This window comes from Ambystoma mexicanum, chromosome 10 (genome assembly GCF_040938575.1).
Source record: "Ambystoma mexicanum isolate Mex_15411 chromosome 10, UKY_AmexF1_1, whole genome shotgun sequence".
In the NCBI taxonomy this organism is placed as follows: Eukaryota; Metazoa; Chordata; class Amphibia; order Caudata; family Ambystomatidae; genus Ambystoma; species Ambystoma mexicanum.
In genome coordinates this window covers 1,375,223,959-1,375,239,308 of record NC_090932.1, presented here as the reverse complement: position 1 = coordinate 1,375,239,308, position 15,350 = coordinate 1,375,223,959, and the positions used below count along the sequence as shown (strand labels likewise).

Sequence of the window (15,350 nt, the reverse complement as noted above, 5' to 3'; positions counted from 1 at the left end):
TTGGTCCTAACAGTTCATTTCCTAAATCAATGGAGAAATGTCGGTCATCAACCGCCATTCCAATAATGGTGCCTGCGGCTAGAGTAATACTCTTTAAGTCGCTGTTATCCACCTCTATAGGAATGGTGTCATGTTCTATGTTGACTAATGTTGTTGGGTTTACCCCTAACCCTTGCTGTTGGAGGAAAGCATTTAGATGAATATAAGCATCAGGGTTTTTCAATTTTTGTCCTCTTTTAACTTTCACTTCCAGGGAGAATTGTCAGGTCCTTTCTGGGATGGTGACTTCCTCCTTAATCTGAATTTCAACTGCATAAGGTAGCAATTGAGCTGACCTAAATGCTTTTTCTGGATCATCAAAGCACATTGGATTATCCGCTAATCGGGACCAAGCTTTGAAGTTTATTAGGTCCAAACTAATGGCAAAGCGATTGAGAATGTCACTGCCTAAGTAAAAGGCGGCAGTGACGTCTCGCACGACCCAACGATGATTGACTATGCTCTTGTTGCCAATGGAGATTTTGAGCATACACCTGCTTGGCAGGAGATGTTTGGAATTAGGTGCTTCCAGGTCCATTTCCCATTTGTCTATCAGTTTGAATGCGGGAATGGCTGGATCTTTTGGGAGTTGGCAGAACATGGCTTTGCTGATGAAGCTCTTACCGTTGTTCACACACACTCGGGCGTGAACAGAGTCCTTCCCATCATTTAACTGAACAGGGATGAACAACTGCTCTCCAATTTGCTGAATATCAGCCAGGCTCTGAGCTGATTTCACATCTTTCTGGACTATCGGAGTGGGAATGTCTGATTGTGGATTAATAAAGAATTTCAGAGTATTTCCTTCCAGTGTGGAATACCACCTTAAACTGGAAGGAAGGTTGATTTTTAGAAATAGAGAGGACTCCCCATCACCAGTCTGTTGTCCTACTGCTATTACTGTCACGTCTGGAATTTGGTTTTTCTGGAAGTGAAATTCCTGCCAACCATGTGGCAGGTGCCGTTTAATCTAACATGGTTGACACTCTGTTTTAATTTTATTGGTCGGCTAGTCTGTTTCCAGAGGACCTTGTTTACGCAATCTATTAGGGGTGACAACCTTCTCAGGAGGTCATTCCCTAGTAAACAAGGGGTGCCCTCTGGAGTCACTACTATGACCGGGTGTTTCACCTTGTGTCGCCCAATTTTGATGTCCAAATCTGCAGTCCCCTCGACAGGAATTTCCTTCGCGTCAAAGTTCCGAAGCTGTCCAGGAAGAGAGGTGAGGGGAATTTGGTACTTCTCCCCCCTACCTGAATTCAGTTCATCAAAGGCCCTTCTGGACAGAAGGGTAGCTTGAGATCCAGTGTCCAGCAGCGCCAAAATTGTACCCTGCCCCTGTACTTGTACCGGGGCATAATATCTTCCCTCCTTCTCCTCAAGGGGGCACAGATAATGCACATTTTTGGAAAACTGGTTGGCTAACTTTCTGGTTTTGGACATTGAGAGAGAAGAAATTTGGGCAGAATTCTGTGGAGAGCCTTGGGAATCTGAAAGAAAAAGTTGGCAACTGGAAATGGTTTCGGGTTCCCCTGGTTCCGGTTCTGGGCCGCCCCCCCCTTTTTGGAGGCAGTCATCAGGATGGGTTTGACCCATGGGATTTTGGTATTGTTGGTTCTCGGATAGAATGATGGGCGGCAACAGCTCAATCCCCACATCTACCCAGTCTATTGATATGGTTTTAGATTCCCCTGGTTGCGGTTCTGGGCCGCCCCCCCCCCTTTTTGGAGGCAGTCACCAGGATGGGTTTGAACCAGGAGTTTTCGGTCTTGTTGGTTCTGGGATAGAATGATGGGCGGCGACAGCTCAATCCCCACATCTACCCAGTCTGGGTTGGAATCCCTTGGGACCCATTTTTCCTTGGGAGGAGTTCCCCCATCTCTGAAGGAGAAGATCCTTTTCCCAGGATCCTCTGAGGATCCCTCTCCCTCAAATTGGAAGATCTGTACCTCCTCCACAAAGTGGGTCTGTTTGGGTACTTTGTTTCTCCTACCCCCCCTCTGCTCCTTGGGAGGCAGACTTTCAGGGGCAGGAGATTTTGTTTCCGGTTCCTGGGCTTCCAGGGGCTGTTTACAAGTGGGGAAGGCAGCTTCCTCCAATGCTTGACACCCCCCTTCCTCTTGTGCCTCCTCCCTGGGAACCGGTGGGTTATCGGGGTGCTGCCCCCGTCATTGTTCTGGAGCACCAGGCCCAGAGTTTGGGGCATTCTGCGGTGGCATGCTCATCTGAGGGTTCTGTTGAGCCCTCAGTATGTGACCCAGATCCCGTGCCATGTTTTAGACCTGGCGCTCAAGTTGGGAAACCCGCTCAGGTTGATACGGGGTTCTGTTTTCTCCCCTGGGCTGATCCTGGGAAGGGTAGCTATCCCTTCTCTGGTAGTGCCCCGGGTTGGGAAGATTTGGGTACCCCTCCACCCTTGGCCTCCCCTCTCCTGGATTAGCTTGTCTGGACTCAGGGAAGTGGGGAAAGAAGGATGGATGATTTTGGGGCTGGAAATTGGGTGAATACCTGGGAAAAATGTTCTTCTGCCCAGTGTTTGGGGAATTTCTGCCCTCCTGTGGGAAGTTAGGAGGGAAGTTCCCTGGGTCAGGTGCTTGGCTGGACCCCCCCCCCCTTGGGCTGGAGGAGACCACACAATCCACGATTATTCTTTTTCCCTTGTAGCGGGGATTTACATAGTCAGGGGAGCGAGGGACCCCATTTGTGGGATTACCTCCTTGACTCCCTGTCTGTGACTGGCCCGAGGGCCTTCTGGGCTGTGAATTGTTCGGTGCAGGCAGGTTTTTAGGCCCCCCCCATATCCAAATCTAAAAGGGGGGCAACATTTACCTGTGCCACCTTGGCAGCAGCAGGGGTCTGTTGGTTTTGGGGTTTTTCGGCTGATTCTTATTTTCCACCGGTTTCTGCACCTCATAGATGCGGGTGGCTTGCTCAATGACCCAGTCTAAAGATCTTTTCTCGTGAAAATCTCTCACGAGCTGGGTCATTATGTATTTGGGGAGTGCATGGAAAAATGTGTTGATGAATTCTCTGCTGTCCGTGCGCACCCTTCTGGTGGTCTGCGCAAAGGCACGCTTCAATTCTTGCACGAATTCTTGTGGGGCCTGATCCTCCCCACATTGCAAATTGTAGGCTGCCTTGCGAGCCTCTTGGGGATTCCGGTGAACAGAAAAATGTTTCAAGATGGCCGCCCTATATGTGGACCATCTTGAATGGTTTTGGTCCTCCAGCCCCGCAAAGAAACTGGAGTATTCTGGGGAGAATGTCCATTTGAAATACTGAATGCAGCTACTGCTGTCCTTCAAATGGAAAGCCTCCATCATTTGCTCAAAGAGCTCCAAGTGTTCCCAAACAGAATACTTGGAGTTCTTGTGATAAGGGGTGATGACACTCCTTATTGCCTTGATCTGCTTTAAGGGGTCCTTAAGCAAGGCCTTTTTTGCTTTATTGGCCTTTTTGGTTCGGGTAACCCTGGTCCATTCCTCCTCTGACTCAGAAGCACTGCTCCCAGAGGTGCCGTCTGATCTTCCAGGCTCTCCCGGATTCTGCGAGCCTAGGAATGGCTGGCAGAATGTGGGGACCTGGTCTCATTTGTCCTGGGCCGCTCAGAAGAGTCTTTAGATCCCTCCTTGCTGCCAGGATTTGATGGGTACCCCCACCACCGACCTAACTGGGCAGAGGTTTTTAGGATGCCCTTAGTGGATCTACTTTCCTGGGGTTCCCCACTAAATTGCACTGTGCTTGGGTGCCCATACCCGGATGCCCGCCCATCCATTCCTGGGAGGTACTGGCCTATGAACCCCATACTTTTGGCCAGATAGTAATCTGCCCTCCCTGTGGCCCTGTGCTCATCTGCGCCAGGGGACATGGGGGTGGCAGAGTCCAAGGACTGGGAGAGATGAAGGCCTCTGGTACTAGGACTCCTGAGGTTATGCTCAGGTGTTTCCCTTTCCCAGCGAATTTCATCTCTTTCAGCCCCTGCTCCCTGTTGCAATGCAAGAGCCTGCGCTTTCAGTTCCTCAGTTAAGGCCTTACTAGACTCTATCAGTCTCTCCTGCATGGCTACCTGTTGCTGGAGCCTATCATTGTGCTGACAGAGAGCCTCATTCTCTCTCTCTGCCTTTTGATTGGTCCTGGAATACTGGGCCAGTCTTTGCTGCAGGAGGGTTACCTCCTGAGTCCCATCCCTACTGGCCTGCTCCTTTCTTGCCAGAGCATCTTCCACCCTCCTGATGTGCTCTAACAAGTTCTGATGCTCTTTGTGGAGGTCACCCAGCCCCTGAAGGGCCAGGTGATTTCGTTAAATGTTTTCTTTTAATTGGCAGACTTCGTGACCTAAGGTGTCCCTTTCCTGACTATGAGCCTGCATCTGTGCCGCCAGGTCGTCCCTCTGCGTTTGAAAGGCACCAGCTTTCTGGCGTTCTTGATCAAACTCTGCCTGGGTATCCAGGTCTTTCAAAATCAATGTATTGCTTTCCTCTTTCTCTCTGTCTAGTCGGATTTGCAGGGTGGCTACCTGCTCTGTGCACGCCCTGTTAAAGTCTAGTTGTTGCTCCAGCTTTTTCTGGCTCTGCAGTAGGGAGTCCAAACCTTCTTGGTACTCCTTCTGCAAGGCCAGAAATCTGGTATCCTGGTCAGCCTTTTCCTGTTGCAGGATATCCATATCCTCCTTTATTTTACTAAAATACTGCCTACTATCATTTTCTGACTCCTGGCTCCTCTGCAGCCTCTGCTCAGAAGAGACCAGGTCAGATTGGGCCTTCTCTAATGCCATCAGTTGCCTATTTGCCAGATCTTGGCCTTCAGCACATTTGTCCTGTATGGCTCCCACATGTAAATATAAATATGCCGCTACCCTGGCAATCTTGTTGTGCTCATCCTTGGCCTTAGGAGCCATATATAGTTCACTCAGGGCCACATGTAAGGGACCCTGATCTCTCCATATATCTGAGCCCACTCACCTCTCACAAATAGCCTATGTAAGAGGTGTTCTCTGGCTATTTTGATATCTACCAAGGTCGTCATTCTGGAACTTGATTTCCTTCCTGACTTACAGAAGTTTGTATTTTATTTTGCAAAACAGACCGTTTCCTTAGAGCGTTCCTTTGAGGGGTGTCTTTACAGTGTAACACAGCGTGGTGATCCAACAGAATTTATATATTCTGTCAGTTAGCACACTGTATTAATCTGCACAAGTGATAGATCTAATCCAGAATCCCCGGCTACGAGCCCCCACTCTGTTAATGACTCGAATCAAGCATTCCCACTAAGTCAGTGCCTTGTCTGGGATTGCTCAACTCAAGGGAAGCCCTTGTTTATATATTTTTATGACAAGTTATAATCTGGATGATGAACCCTTGTATAACGCCCCTCTCTTAGAATCCCCCTGACCCCACTGAGCCAAGAAGTAGGTTTGTTTTGCAAATTAAAAAGGTTTATTTGAAAAATTAAACAATAGAGATATATCACACTTTTATAATAAATGAATAATTGATAGCACACTTGTGAATATGAGCAGTAATCAGCAATAGGTAATCCTACAGTAGCACAGTTCTTGGTTACTTATGAATAAGAACAGAGGACTAAGGTAGCAGAGAATGCTTTATATGGTTCAAGGAAATGCAAGGTGGGACAGAATGCAACACAGAAATAATTTGATATGATTTCAATAAGAGATAATGTGATTGCTTTTTCTTTTGACAATTCACTCCCCCCCTTTATGCAATATAAGGAAATGGAAGGAGAGCACACAGTCTTCAAGAATATCAACAAAAATGCAATACAAAGTTTGAATTCCCCCCAGCAAGCTGAGAGCAACAGGGATCTGGGTCAGCTCTCAGCACTGCACAGCGATCTGGTCTGGGTCTGGTCTCTCTGGATCTCTGGTCTCTCTGGATACAGCACTGCTTTCTGGGTCTGCTACCGGTTCTGACAAAAGTTCTTGGCAAAGAATTCAAACAGCTCGCCCGGCTGTTGAATAGTTTGCAAATGATTTTGAGGCCTGCTGAAAAAGGATTCAGCTTGTGGATTCAGGCCTCTCTGCTACAAGTTCTGGAGTCTCCGTTAGCGTGCTCCGCAGGAATTCAGTTGGAGGTTGGAAAATGAATGTTCCTGTCTGGCTTCCAGTGGCTCTTTTTATGTCTTTTGAAAATGGGTGTGGATGCTAACTTTCTTTGCCCAACCCACTCACGATTTGATAGGTCAAGGATTTCTCTTTGACCTGATTTGAGAAGGGAGCAGTGAGTCAGAGTGAGTCATCTTTATGGCATACAGAAAGAACACTCCCCTTTGCTTTTACCTTAGAAAATCATTTTCATAACTAAACACATTTCCCAGATACACAAGTGGTTGATATTACATGTACAGATTGCAGATGACTTAAGGTACATTCTTGTTCAACTCTGATCTTCCTAAGAGCTTGCATTCAAAAATGACAACTTATTTTCATTTTTAGTTGGTTTACCAATATTGGATTTTTCCCAAGAATTACACAAATGTACCCGGCATCTCTACACATATTCCGGTAAATTTCCATGTCTCTAGCATAAACACAGTGTCTGTAATATTGATAAATAGCGGAGTTCGGTCCCAGAACACCGTACAAAGTGGAATTTGGGCACAAATCGTGAGGGCATTTTTCATTTTAAGGATCCCCAAATTGCACATTTTTGTAAGCTTAATACAATATTTCAGAAGCATTTAACTTAAACATATATCTGCTGCAATATGAATCCACAATCAAGTCTGGCCCGCCCCTAGGAACTGGGTGGGTCAGGGATGATATGTCTCTCCTTCCAGGCAGATCTCTGTTTACAATCCACACCCAAAATTAACATACCCCATTCAATTGAAAGGGTCTATTGTCCCTCTCCTCCAGGCTGAAGGGGAAACCCCCTCCCTCCCAATCAACAGGGCCATGTGATATCCTGCCTCCTGGTTTGGGTATCTGGGTTGTTAAGAGTGTTCAGGAAAGGCAACCCCTTTGAACTTTTAATTAAATAAGACTCCTTCTGATCAATGAACAGTTCTGCAAGACAGCTCTACTGTCAGAGTTTAGACCGCTAGCGCCGGTTTGTGGAAAATGCCGGTACTGCACCCATTTTAGGCTCTGTCTTGAATTAATGCATTTCAAAAAGGGGATTTTGCTTGTTAGTATATGATCCTTGCTTAACATTGTTTTGATGGGAATCCTTACAGTAGAATAAAGTAGAACACTCAACCAGGGTTGGATTTTTGTTTGGTGGTTTCGTGCCCATGATTTTAGCAAATTTTTGACATCAAGAAAATGAATTCCCAACAGTTCTGGGTTGCTTTTGGCAATCAGCATTGCCATTCCCAATGTTTTCAGGCTACTGTGTGTGTAGCCCAATGGTGGTTTTAGGCAGTGCCCTCCTGTGCTCACAAACATAGGCAAAAATGGGTGGCAGCCTATTCTTCATGTTTTCCCTGTGCATTTTCTGGGGATTTCTGGCCATCATGATGTTTTCAATGCCAGTAATGCACAGTTTTGTGGTAGGGCTTGGATTCATGGGTAAAAACATCCCACAACGTTACTGTCTTGGTTGAGATGTTATCTTGACCCCCACACTCCACCAACCTAATGGGTTAAATAATTGAAACAGGGAGGGTTTTAAATCTTTCTTGAAATCTAGAGGCCACTGGTAGCTACCCTCCACTGTCACTACTTTGTCTTTACATCAGTCTGATCGTTTCCTTGTTGTTCATAGTCGTGGACTCTTTTTGCTGGGACTGTTGAAATCAGGTCTATAATGCCGGTACCGCAGGTCCAAAAGGCACTGGTTTGGGTAGTCCTTGCATTATTGCCATCTCTATGTGCACTGGTTCTCTGTGAACTTTAAGATTAACCCAGGACTTGGGTGGAACGCCTGTCTTTGGAGTGCATGTGATGGGTATGTATCTATTTAGGAAGAGTTCCATGGATAAACCATGTATTGACTTCCAGAATCCACTAGACTTCCAGAATGTTGTAAGGCCTGAGTGGTCTAACCATCTATCACCACTGGTATGTAGAATCTTTAGCGGTTTTCAGCCTAATCCAAAATGGTCTGGCCTGGTATTTTCATTCTTCCCAGATGTTAACCCCTTTTAACTCTTTTTTTCACCCAGACACAATAGCTAATGTTCGTCTTCTCAGGTTTGGGTAAGAAGGAGCAATAACTAGCCAAACACCCCCTTATGTCCAAAAGAAACAGTTATGCTGGGCTTTCTCCGTCATGACCGGTGGGGGCTTCTTAGCTTCTATGGCTGGTGTCCCACATGAGAAAGGAGTTGGATGGACTGGAATTTATTTTCCAGAATTCTTCCTAGTGAGGTGTTCGAACAAGTGACTTCTTATATCGGCCCCCCCATTGCTACAGAGTTGAGAGAGAGTGTAAAGGGGTGCCTAAATGTTCTTTCATGTTCCACTACACTGCTGTAATCCAATTGTGACTTGTTTGAATTATTTTCCCCTAATCAGGAGTACTGTACCATCTCTCACATGTCTGTGTCAAACCTGGGGGCGCAAAGTGATCTTTCTTTTGACCACAGTGCAGCCTGTTTCTGTGCGCTGTGCCCCCTTACTTTTGATAAGTGAAAAGATGGCCGTCAGGTAGGTGATTACAGTGTTGCCATGTCAGCTTATTATAAGCTTATTATAAGCGTCTTTTGGCTTGTTTTTGCCCAGAGTGGCTTATATTTTTACAGGTCGCTTATTGCGGTTTTCTTCCGCTTGTCTGCTCCAAAATAAAGCCTAGGCTGGTTCTCCTTTTCCGCCAGGTGCCACTGTTATGGGAAAAACAAGGACATGAGGGTTCTGCTTAAGCTGATAGAACAGAGGTCCCACGGTCCTCGTTTCTCCTTCAGCAGCAGTGCCATTGTACCTTTGCAAGGCACACAGCACCCCTGCTATAGGAGATATGCGAACCTTGAGGGTTCTGTTTGAGTTGGTAGAACAGAGCCCCTACAGCCTACAGTCCTTATTTCTCCTACAGCAGCAGTGCCAATGTACTTTTGCAAGGCACATAGCAACCCTGCTGTATCTCTCTCACTCTCTCCATATCGCTCTATCGCTACCTCTCTCTATCTCTCTTTCTATATCCCTCTCTATCTTACTATATCTGTAGCGGTCTACCTCTATATCCCTATAGCGATATCTATCTTTATCTATCTAGCTATCTTTCTCTCTCTCTCTCTCTATTTGTCTATCTCTAGCTATCTCCTGTCTAGCTCTCTCTCCCTAGCTCGCTCTCTATCTCTCGATCTGTCTTTATCTGTCTCTAGCTTTCTATCTCTATCGCTCTGTCACTATCGCTCAGATATCTATATTTCTATCTATATTTCTATCTCTTTGTCTCTATTTTGCTCCATCTCGCTATCTATCTCTATCAACCTCTCTCTCTCTTTGTCCCTCTATCTCTTTATCCATTTACATCTCTATCCCTCTCTCCTTTCGCTATCTCTATCCATTTCTCTATCTCTAGTTCTCGGTAGCTATCCATCTTATCTATCTATGACAAACACTAAAATAACTGGTGTGATTTAGATTACTGCGGTATAGATATCTTCTTTATCCCAAAGTGCTGAAGGTCTGCACATTATTTTGAATTCTGGGAGTTTTCACTGATGCAGCTCCAGGTAAATCTATCTGGTCTATATCACGTCAATCACCTTCCATACGGCTCTGGATTATTCTTCTTTCGTCTTTCATGTGATGCTTTGGGTTTCTGTAACTTGTTTGCTTGAAAGAACACATTTAATGTCATTCAAAGAAGATGTTGCTGTGCCATAACACTGCCAACATGGGGGCAGCCACTGAGGCCCCCTTCGGCTCTGGGCCCCTTTTAACCAAAACGACTGAAGGGCCCTGACATTTGGGTAGGTGTGTGATAGGCATTTTCCAGCCACTAGCATTATGGTATTACCAGGCCATAAGATGGCAACCTCTGGCAAATGATGTGAGTAGCTGGGCATGTGATGGTCGTTCCTGGCAAATACCTATCGAATCATTATACAAGAATGTGAGGGAGTTTAGGTACATCTGTTCTACAACCCGCATCTTCTGAAGGTCGATAATGTAGAATCTTTCCAGAAACTTTACAGTTTGTTTAGCCGGCCACATTCCAACTGACTTAGATTAGGTTTACGTGGCTGTGTGTGGTCGGGGTTATTACACTGATGGAGGTGGCTGCTAACAAGCATTATTAGACTTCAATGAAACCGCTTCCGACTTACTGTGCATTAGCTGCACATGGCTTGTGCATACAAGCATCTTGACATCTGAAACCAATGCCAACTGCAGGCTGAGTTTTGCTACTACCTTTGTTGTTCTTTGTGGAGAGTTTGCTGGTGAATTTTGGACCTCCAGTGAGTGATGTGGTTTACTGCTGATGGTTGAAAAAGCTGTCTGCTTGTGTCAGGGTTAGCAGAGTTGCTGTGGATGGGGACAATGATCATCAGGATTGCTTGGTCAGTTTACATGGTGATGGTGTTTGATTCTGAGATGTTGCTGTAGTTTGTTATACTGCCCTGTGCGAATAGGGTGTGCCGCGTTTTAGTAAGGTTTAGGCATTGATTTTAGGTACAGGTTGGATCCCTGTTTTAAAGTTTTGGCTATCTATAAGCCGCAACTATTGCAATGGAGTACAGTTTGGGAGAAATGGTATATGAGGAGGGACAAAAAGCTTGTAGGTGTTGTTTGGCTGTTTACCCACCCATTGACTGCCTTTTGCCACGTTAACCCCATGACCATTCCCACCCACTTCCTTCTCCTGCCCGCCCAACACACATGCTTCTGGGATCTCATTGAGCTACCTCTATCAAGCCTTACCCTAAAAATGTGTGCTCAAAGTTCCTGGCGTCGTTGTTTCAAAGCAGTCTTCTGAGAGTGAATCATTTAATTGGAGTTGTACATGTGCTACTAGTGTAATAAAAATGTCTCATCAGGTCTGCCTTCGGCTACTTGATGTATGAGCACTACGCATGTCTTTCACTGAAGTTGTGTTAAAAAAAGCATTGTCAAAAGCCAGCAGTTTTGGTTTGTTTATCGGTTTTAGGCATTTGCCAGTCACTGCTATTCTATGCCCAGGTACTCGCGCCATTCTTCAGCTGCTGCCAGTTAATAATGCTAAGGCAGTGCTTGGCAAATGCCTTTCCCATGCCTACATAGAAGACAAAACTTTACTCCTGTGATCTGTTGTGTTACAGGTATGCCACGGTTTGCAACATATGTATTAAAGCCTGAGAATTCACGATTTCCCTATTTCTAAGTATGTGATTTAACTAAAGTCTCTGGTATGAAATGTATCATTGTTTTGTCATCTCTTAGGTTCAGAAGAGACACTCGAGTGGAAGCATGGATGACAGACCCTCGCTGTCTGCACGCGATTATGTGGAATCCTTACATCAGAACTCAAGAGCAACGTTACTGTTTGGCAAAAACAACGTCATGGTGCAGCCTGTATGTATACCGTGTATCTCTTGCACAACTTTCCGTTCACCCTAATAGTCAATACAATATCTTGCATTTTTGTTTTGCAACATAAATACCCTTATATGTTTGTGGAAATTGCAATGTCAGCAAATTATTCTAAGGATGCGACTGTATGCCTGCATCAAAAGGTATGTAACATGCAAACCGACACATCACTCTGTGTAGATCTCTGTTGATGTGACTGTATGCCTGCATCAAAAGGTATGTAACATGCAAACCGACACATCACTCTGTGTAGATCTCTGTTGATGTGACTGTATGCCGGCATCAAAAGGTATGTAACATGCAAATCGACACATCACTCTGTGTAGATCTCTGATGATGTGACTGTATGCCGGCATCAAAAGGTATGTAACATGCAAACCGACACATCACTCTGTGTAGATCTCTGTTGATGTGACTGTATGCCTGCATCAAAAGGTATGTAACATGCAAATCGACACATCACTCTGTGTAGATCTCTGATGATGTGACTGTATGCCGGCATCAAAAGGTATGTAACATGCAAACCGACACATCACTCTGTGTAGATCTCTGTTGATGTGACTGTATGCCTGCATCAAAAGGTATGCAAGATGCAAACCGACACATCACTCTGTGTAGATCCGATTTGCATCACAGACTTCCTTTCAATTATTACAAGTTGGCCGGGGCGGAATTGACGTGCTGGTATTGACGTATACCGGCACATTTCCGCACCAGCCAACTACAAGTTTGCTGGTGGGGTGGAGGACTTACCAGTGCCGATAATACTGGCAGAATCCCCCATGGAGTACAGGGACTCCATGGAGTGGGGATTTACACCTGACGCGGGCACTGGTAATCCGGCACTAGTACCGCCGGACTGAGTGCCGGTATCAGTATTTCAGTTTGCCGGTACCCTGGCGGATTTACCGCTAGACTTGTAATGAGCGATGTTACGTCAGTATGATAAAGGTGATGTACATCTTGATTTTCGAAAGGTTGCTTTGCTTTTCCTGATCTTTGTAAACTGTGTCTTTTCCTCACTGAGACCAGCACCCTTTCTTCTAGGCAGGTTAAGGGGTGATACACTTCCCTACATTCAGTGCCCTTGTCAGTTCTATTTCTTTGATGTTGTGCGTTTCTTTGTCAGCGTTTCTGTAGTAGGACAGGGTCACTGGCAAAGTAGAGGGCCTCTTCTTCAGGATTTAGCTTACCTGCTCAGCACCTTGAAGGAATCCCTACCATCGCTCTACAATGCTATCTGAACTACATGGCGTGGCGCTGGGAGTTCTTCATCACAGACCTTGTCTGGCTCCTGCACGTGAAGTCATATTACAGCCCAGCAGTGTTTTTCAAATGCTCCAAACACATGATAATTTAATCACACAGAGTGAATGAACAGTTTACCAAAAGAAAAATAGGTTCTGTTCCTCAAAACGTTCAGTCGGGGTTACCCATCGTGCTGTTAGTCATGTAGATGTGTATCATGTCTCTGAATTTGGTTATTTTCAAAAGGCATGATATTCCTTGCAGTAGATGGCTCAGTGCAAGGCAACCGTGGATCCAGTGATGAATCGGAACTGTGTGATACTATACACCCGGTCAGTGGTGTAGAATGGGCATTCTGAATGCCATGGTGTCAGTGTGACCTGGGTGATGCTGTATACTCTGGGGTCTCTGGTTTTTGTAGTGGTGAGTCTTGTCTGAGGAATTCTGTGTGCCACATGCAACTGAATCATTCTGAGATGGGTGATGCTCTGCGACTATGCATGGAAACGTTATCCATGGGTAATCCTTGCATTCGTTCAGGGATTGTAAACAAATACTCTGATGAGCAGCCAAGTCTAAAGAGTGACATGACTTAGTTTGGCAGATGTTCTATAAAGCAGCATGAAGTTGTTCTACTTTCCTAGAAGTTAATATGGTTACTGCAATACCCAAAATGACAATTATCGTTTTGTCGTTACTGTGGTTATGTTGCCAGCTTCCTTAAACACTTTATTTAAATCCATTTCAATAAAAATATTACTATTTTAGATGACACGCCATATATTATGTGAGCTTCCACAACTTGCGCAACTAGAACCCCGCCAGATCCTAGCATTTTGTACTCAAAGCAAAGTGCTATGATTTCTTTAAAAATATCATATGTGCCATAATAAAATGTAAGTATTCAGTACACTTTACATGCATTGTTATCAATTTAATTGGTGTACAAGCCCATACAAGGGTTGCATATCCAATCAGAAAGGTGCAGGACAGGAATGAAAAAACATGGGTTTAAAAATCTACATTTTCAGCAGTGCCTCGAGTGATTTCAGTTCCTCCTAGTCCTAAACCCAAGGCTCCAACCTCATCTCTGACCGTGATCATGTGTTTGCTAGTACTCCACATTACTGCTAACTCCCCATCCACATGACCAGTCCTGTCATTGGCGCTTTTTATTTTAACCAGTGCGTATTTTCGAGTTGACAATTAGCAATGGGTAGATGATGAAACAAGGGTTTCATCATTTCCATCTTTGTCTGATTTCACTTTTTCATTGTTATAGTCTTTGATAACGAGATCTTCCTTGTTGATAAGGGAGTGGTGCATGACATATTTTCCTATTACAAACATTGCAGGAGAAGGCAAAGATGTAAAGACCCTCTCGCACCCACTTAACCCCCACCTGCAGACCATCCAACAAATAGTTTGAAAACGCCAGATTTCTTTGGGTCCAGTTTTGCTTCCTTAAAATAATTTGGAAGCAAGTGATGAAAGGGACAGCAGACAGACTGGAAAACTCTAGTGACTTTCCCAATGCCAACTTTTAGCATGATTTCATAGTTGCTAAACTCCTGCATCCACAGCCCATAAGATAACTTTGCCCTGAAGCATTATCCATGTGCAAATGATCATGTGAAACATCCTTAGGCAGATTACGCTATCCTGGAGGACTCCCCTTATTGTATTCCTTAAGAGACCATTGCCTCATGTGTCAGCCTTCATGATAATTATGTTCAAAACAGAAAGATTATTTGAATTCCCATTGAAGATAACTCGAGACAATACTAGCTTCCTTTCTACAGATTTCAAGATCAAATGAAAGCATCAATAGACTGCCCATGTGAGTTGCCGTTTGGCAAAGGGGTCTCATCTTATTTAAGATTCTTTTCTTATCAGCCACAGTTAATGGTAAGTCACACTGAACATACACAGCCTCATGTTCAGCCTGCCTATGCTTATTCGACCAGCCCAAACCAAGCTCAGTGGGAGCTACAAGTAGAAGATGCTTTCCCACTATATCGTAGTCTATTAGATACTTTGGGAAAGAAGGGGCAAGATATTACATTATCCCTGGGAAAGATATACATTCAGCAGTAATACTGGCTAGATAGAACTATACAATATGAGTGGAGATACATTAATGTATCATGTATATCCCCTTAGCATGCTGTCAAAGCAAAGTCTACATTTTTCTTTGAAGGCAGCAAGTAATTTAGCAGTGGTTTAGAAGATGTGTCTGTGATCTAAAGGCTTTGAAACATGTTGTTTAAGTCAGGATAACCTATGTCCTATGATGCGTTGGGTTATTATGGGAGACATAAGACTGTGCAATCTATCAAGCTGCTAACCGCCATAGGCACTTGTATGGAGGCTGCTTCATAGCCCACCCCCTTTTCCTTTAATCGTTTTGGCATATGAAAATGGAATGTGGTTGTGAGTGGAATGCAAATGACAGGGAGAGAGTATCACATGGTGGAGGGAGCGGCACGCTGACATGTAGTCTAACCAAAAATGCCAGAGAAAATAAAAGAAGTAGTATGAGTGTAGATCTGATGATAATGAAAGAACATGTAAAGATAAGAAAGCA

At 44.8% G+C, this 15,350-nt stretch overlaps 1 protein-coding gene across 2 annotated transcripts in view; it reads left to right on the top strand.

Annotated features, from left to right (window-relative positions):
* Positions 1-15,350, top strand: part of SGSM1 (small G protein signaling modulator 1) — a 1,887,833-nt gene that overhangs the window by 860,279 nt on the left and 1,012,204 nt on the right. For both annotated transcript variants that reach the window (XM_069619387.1, XM_069619388.1), the window contains exon 8: positions 11,366-11,497. In XM_069619387.1, coding sequence (XP_069475488.1) covers positions 11,366-11,497 — 132 coding nt within the window. The remainder of the gene's footprint in view (positions 1-11,365; positions 11,498-15,350) is intronic.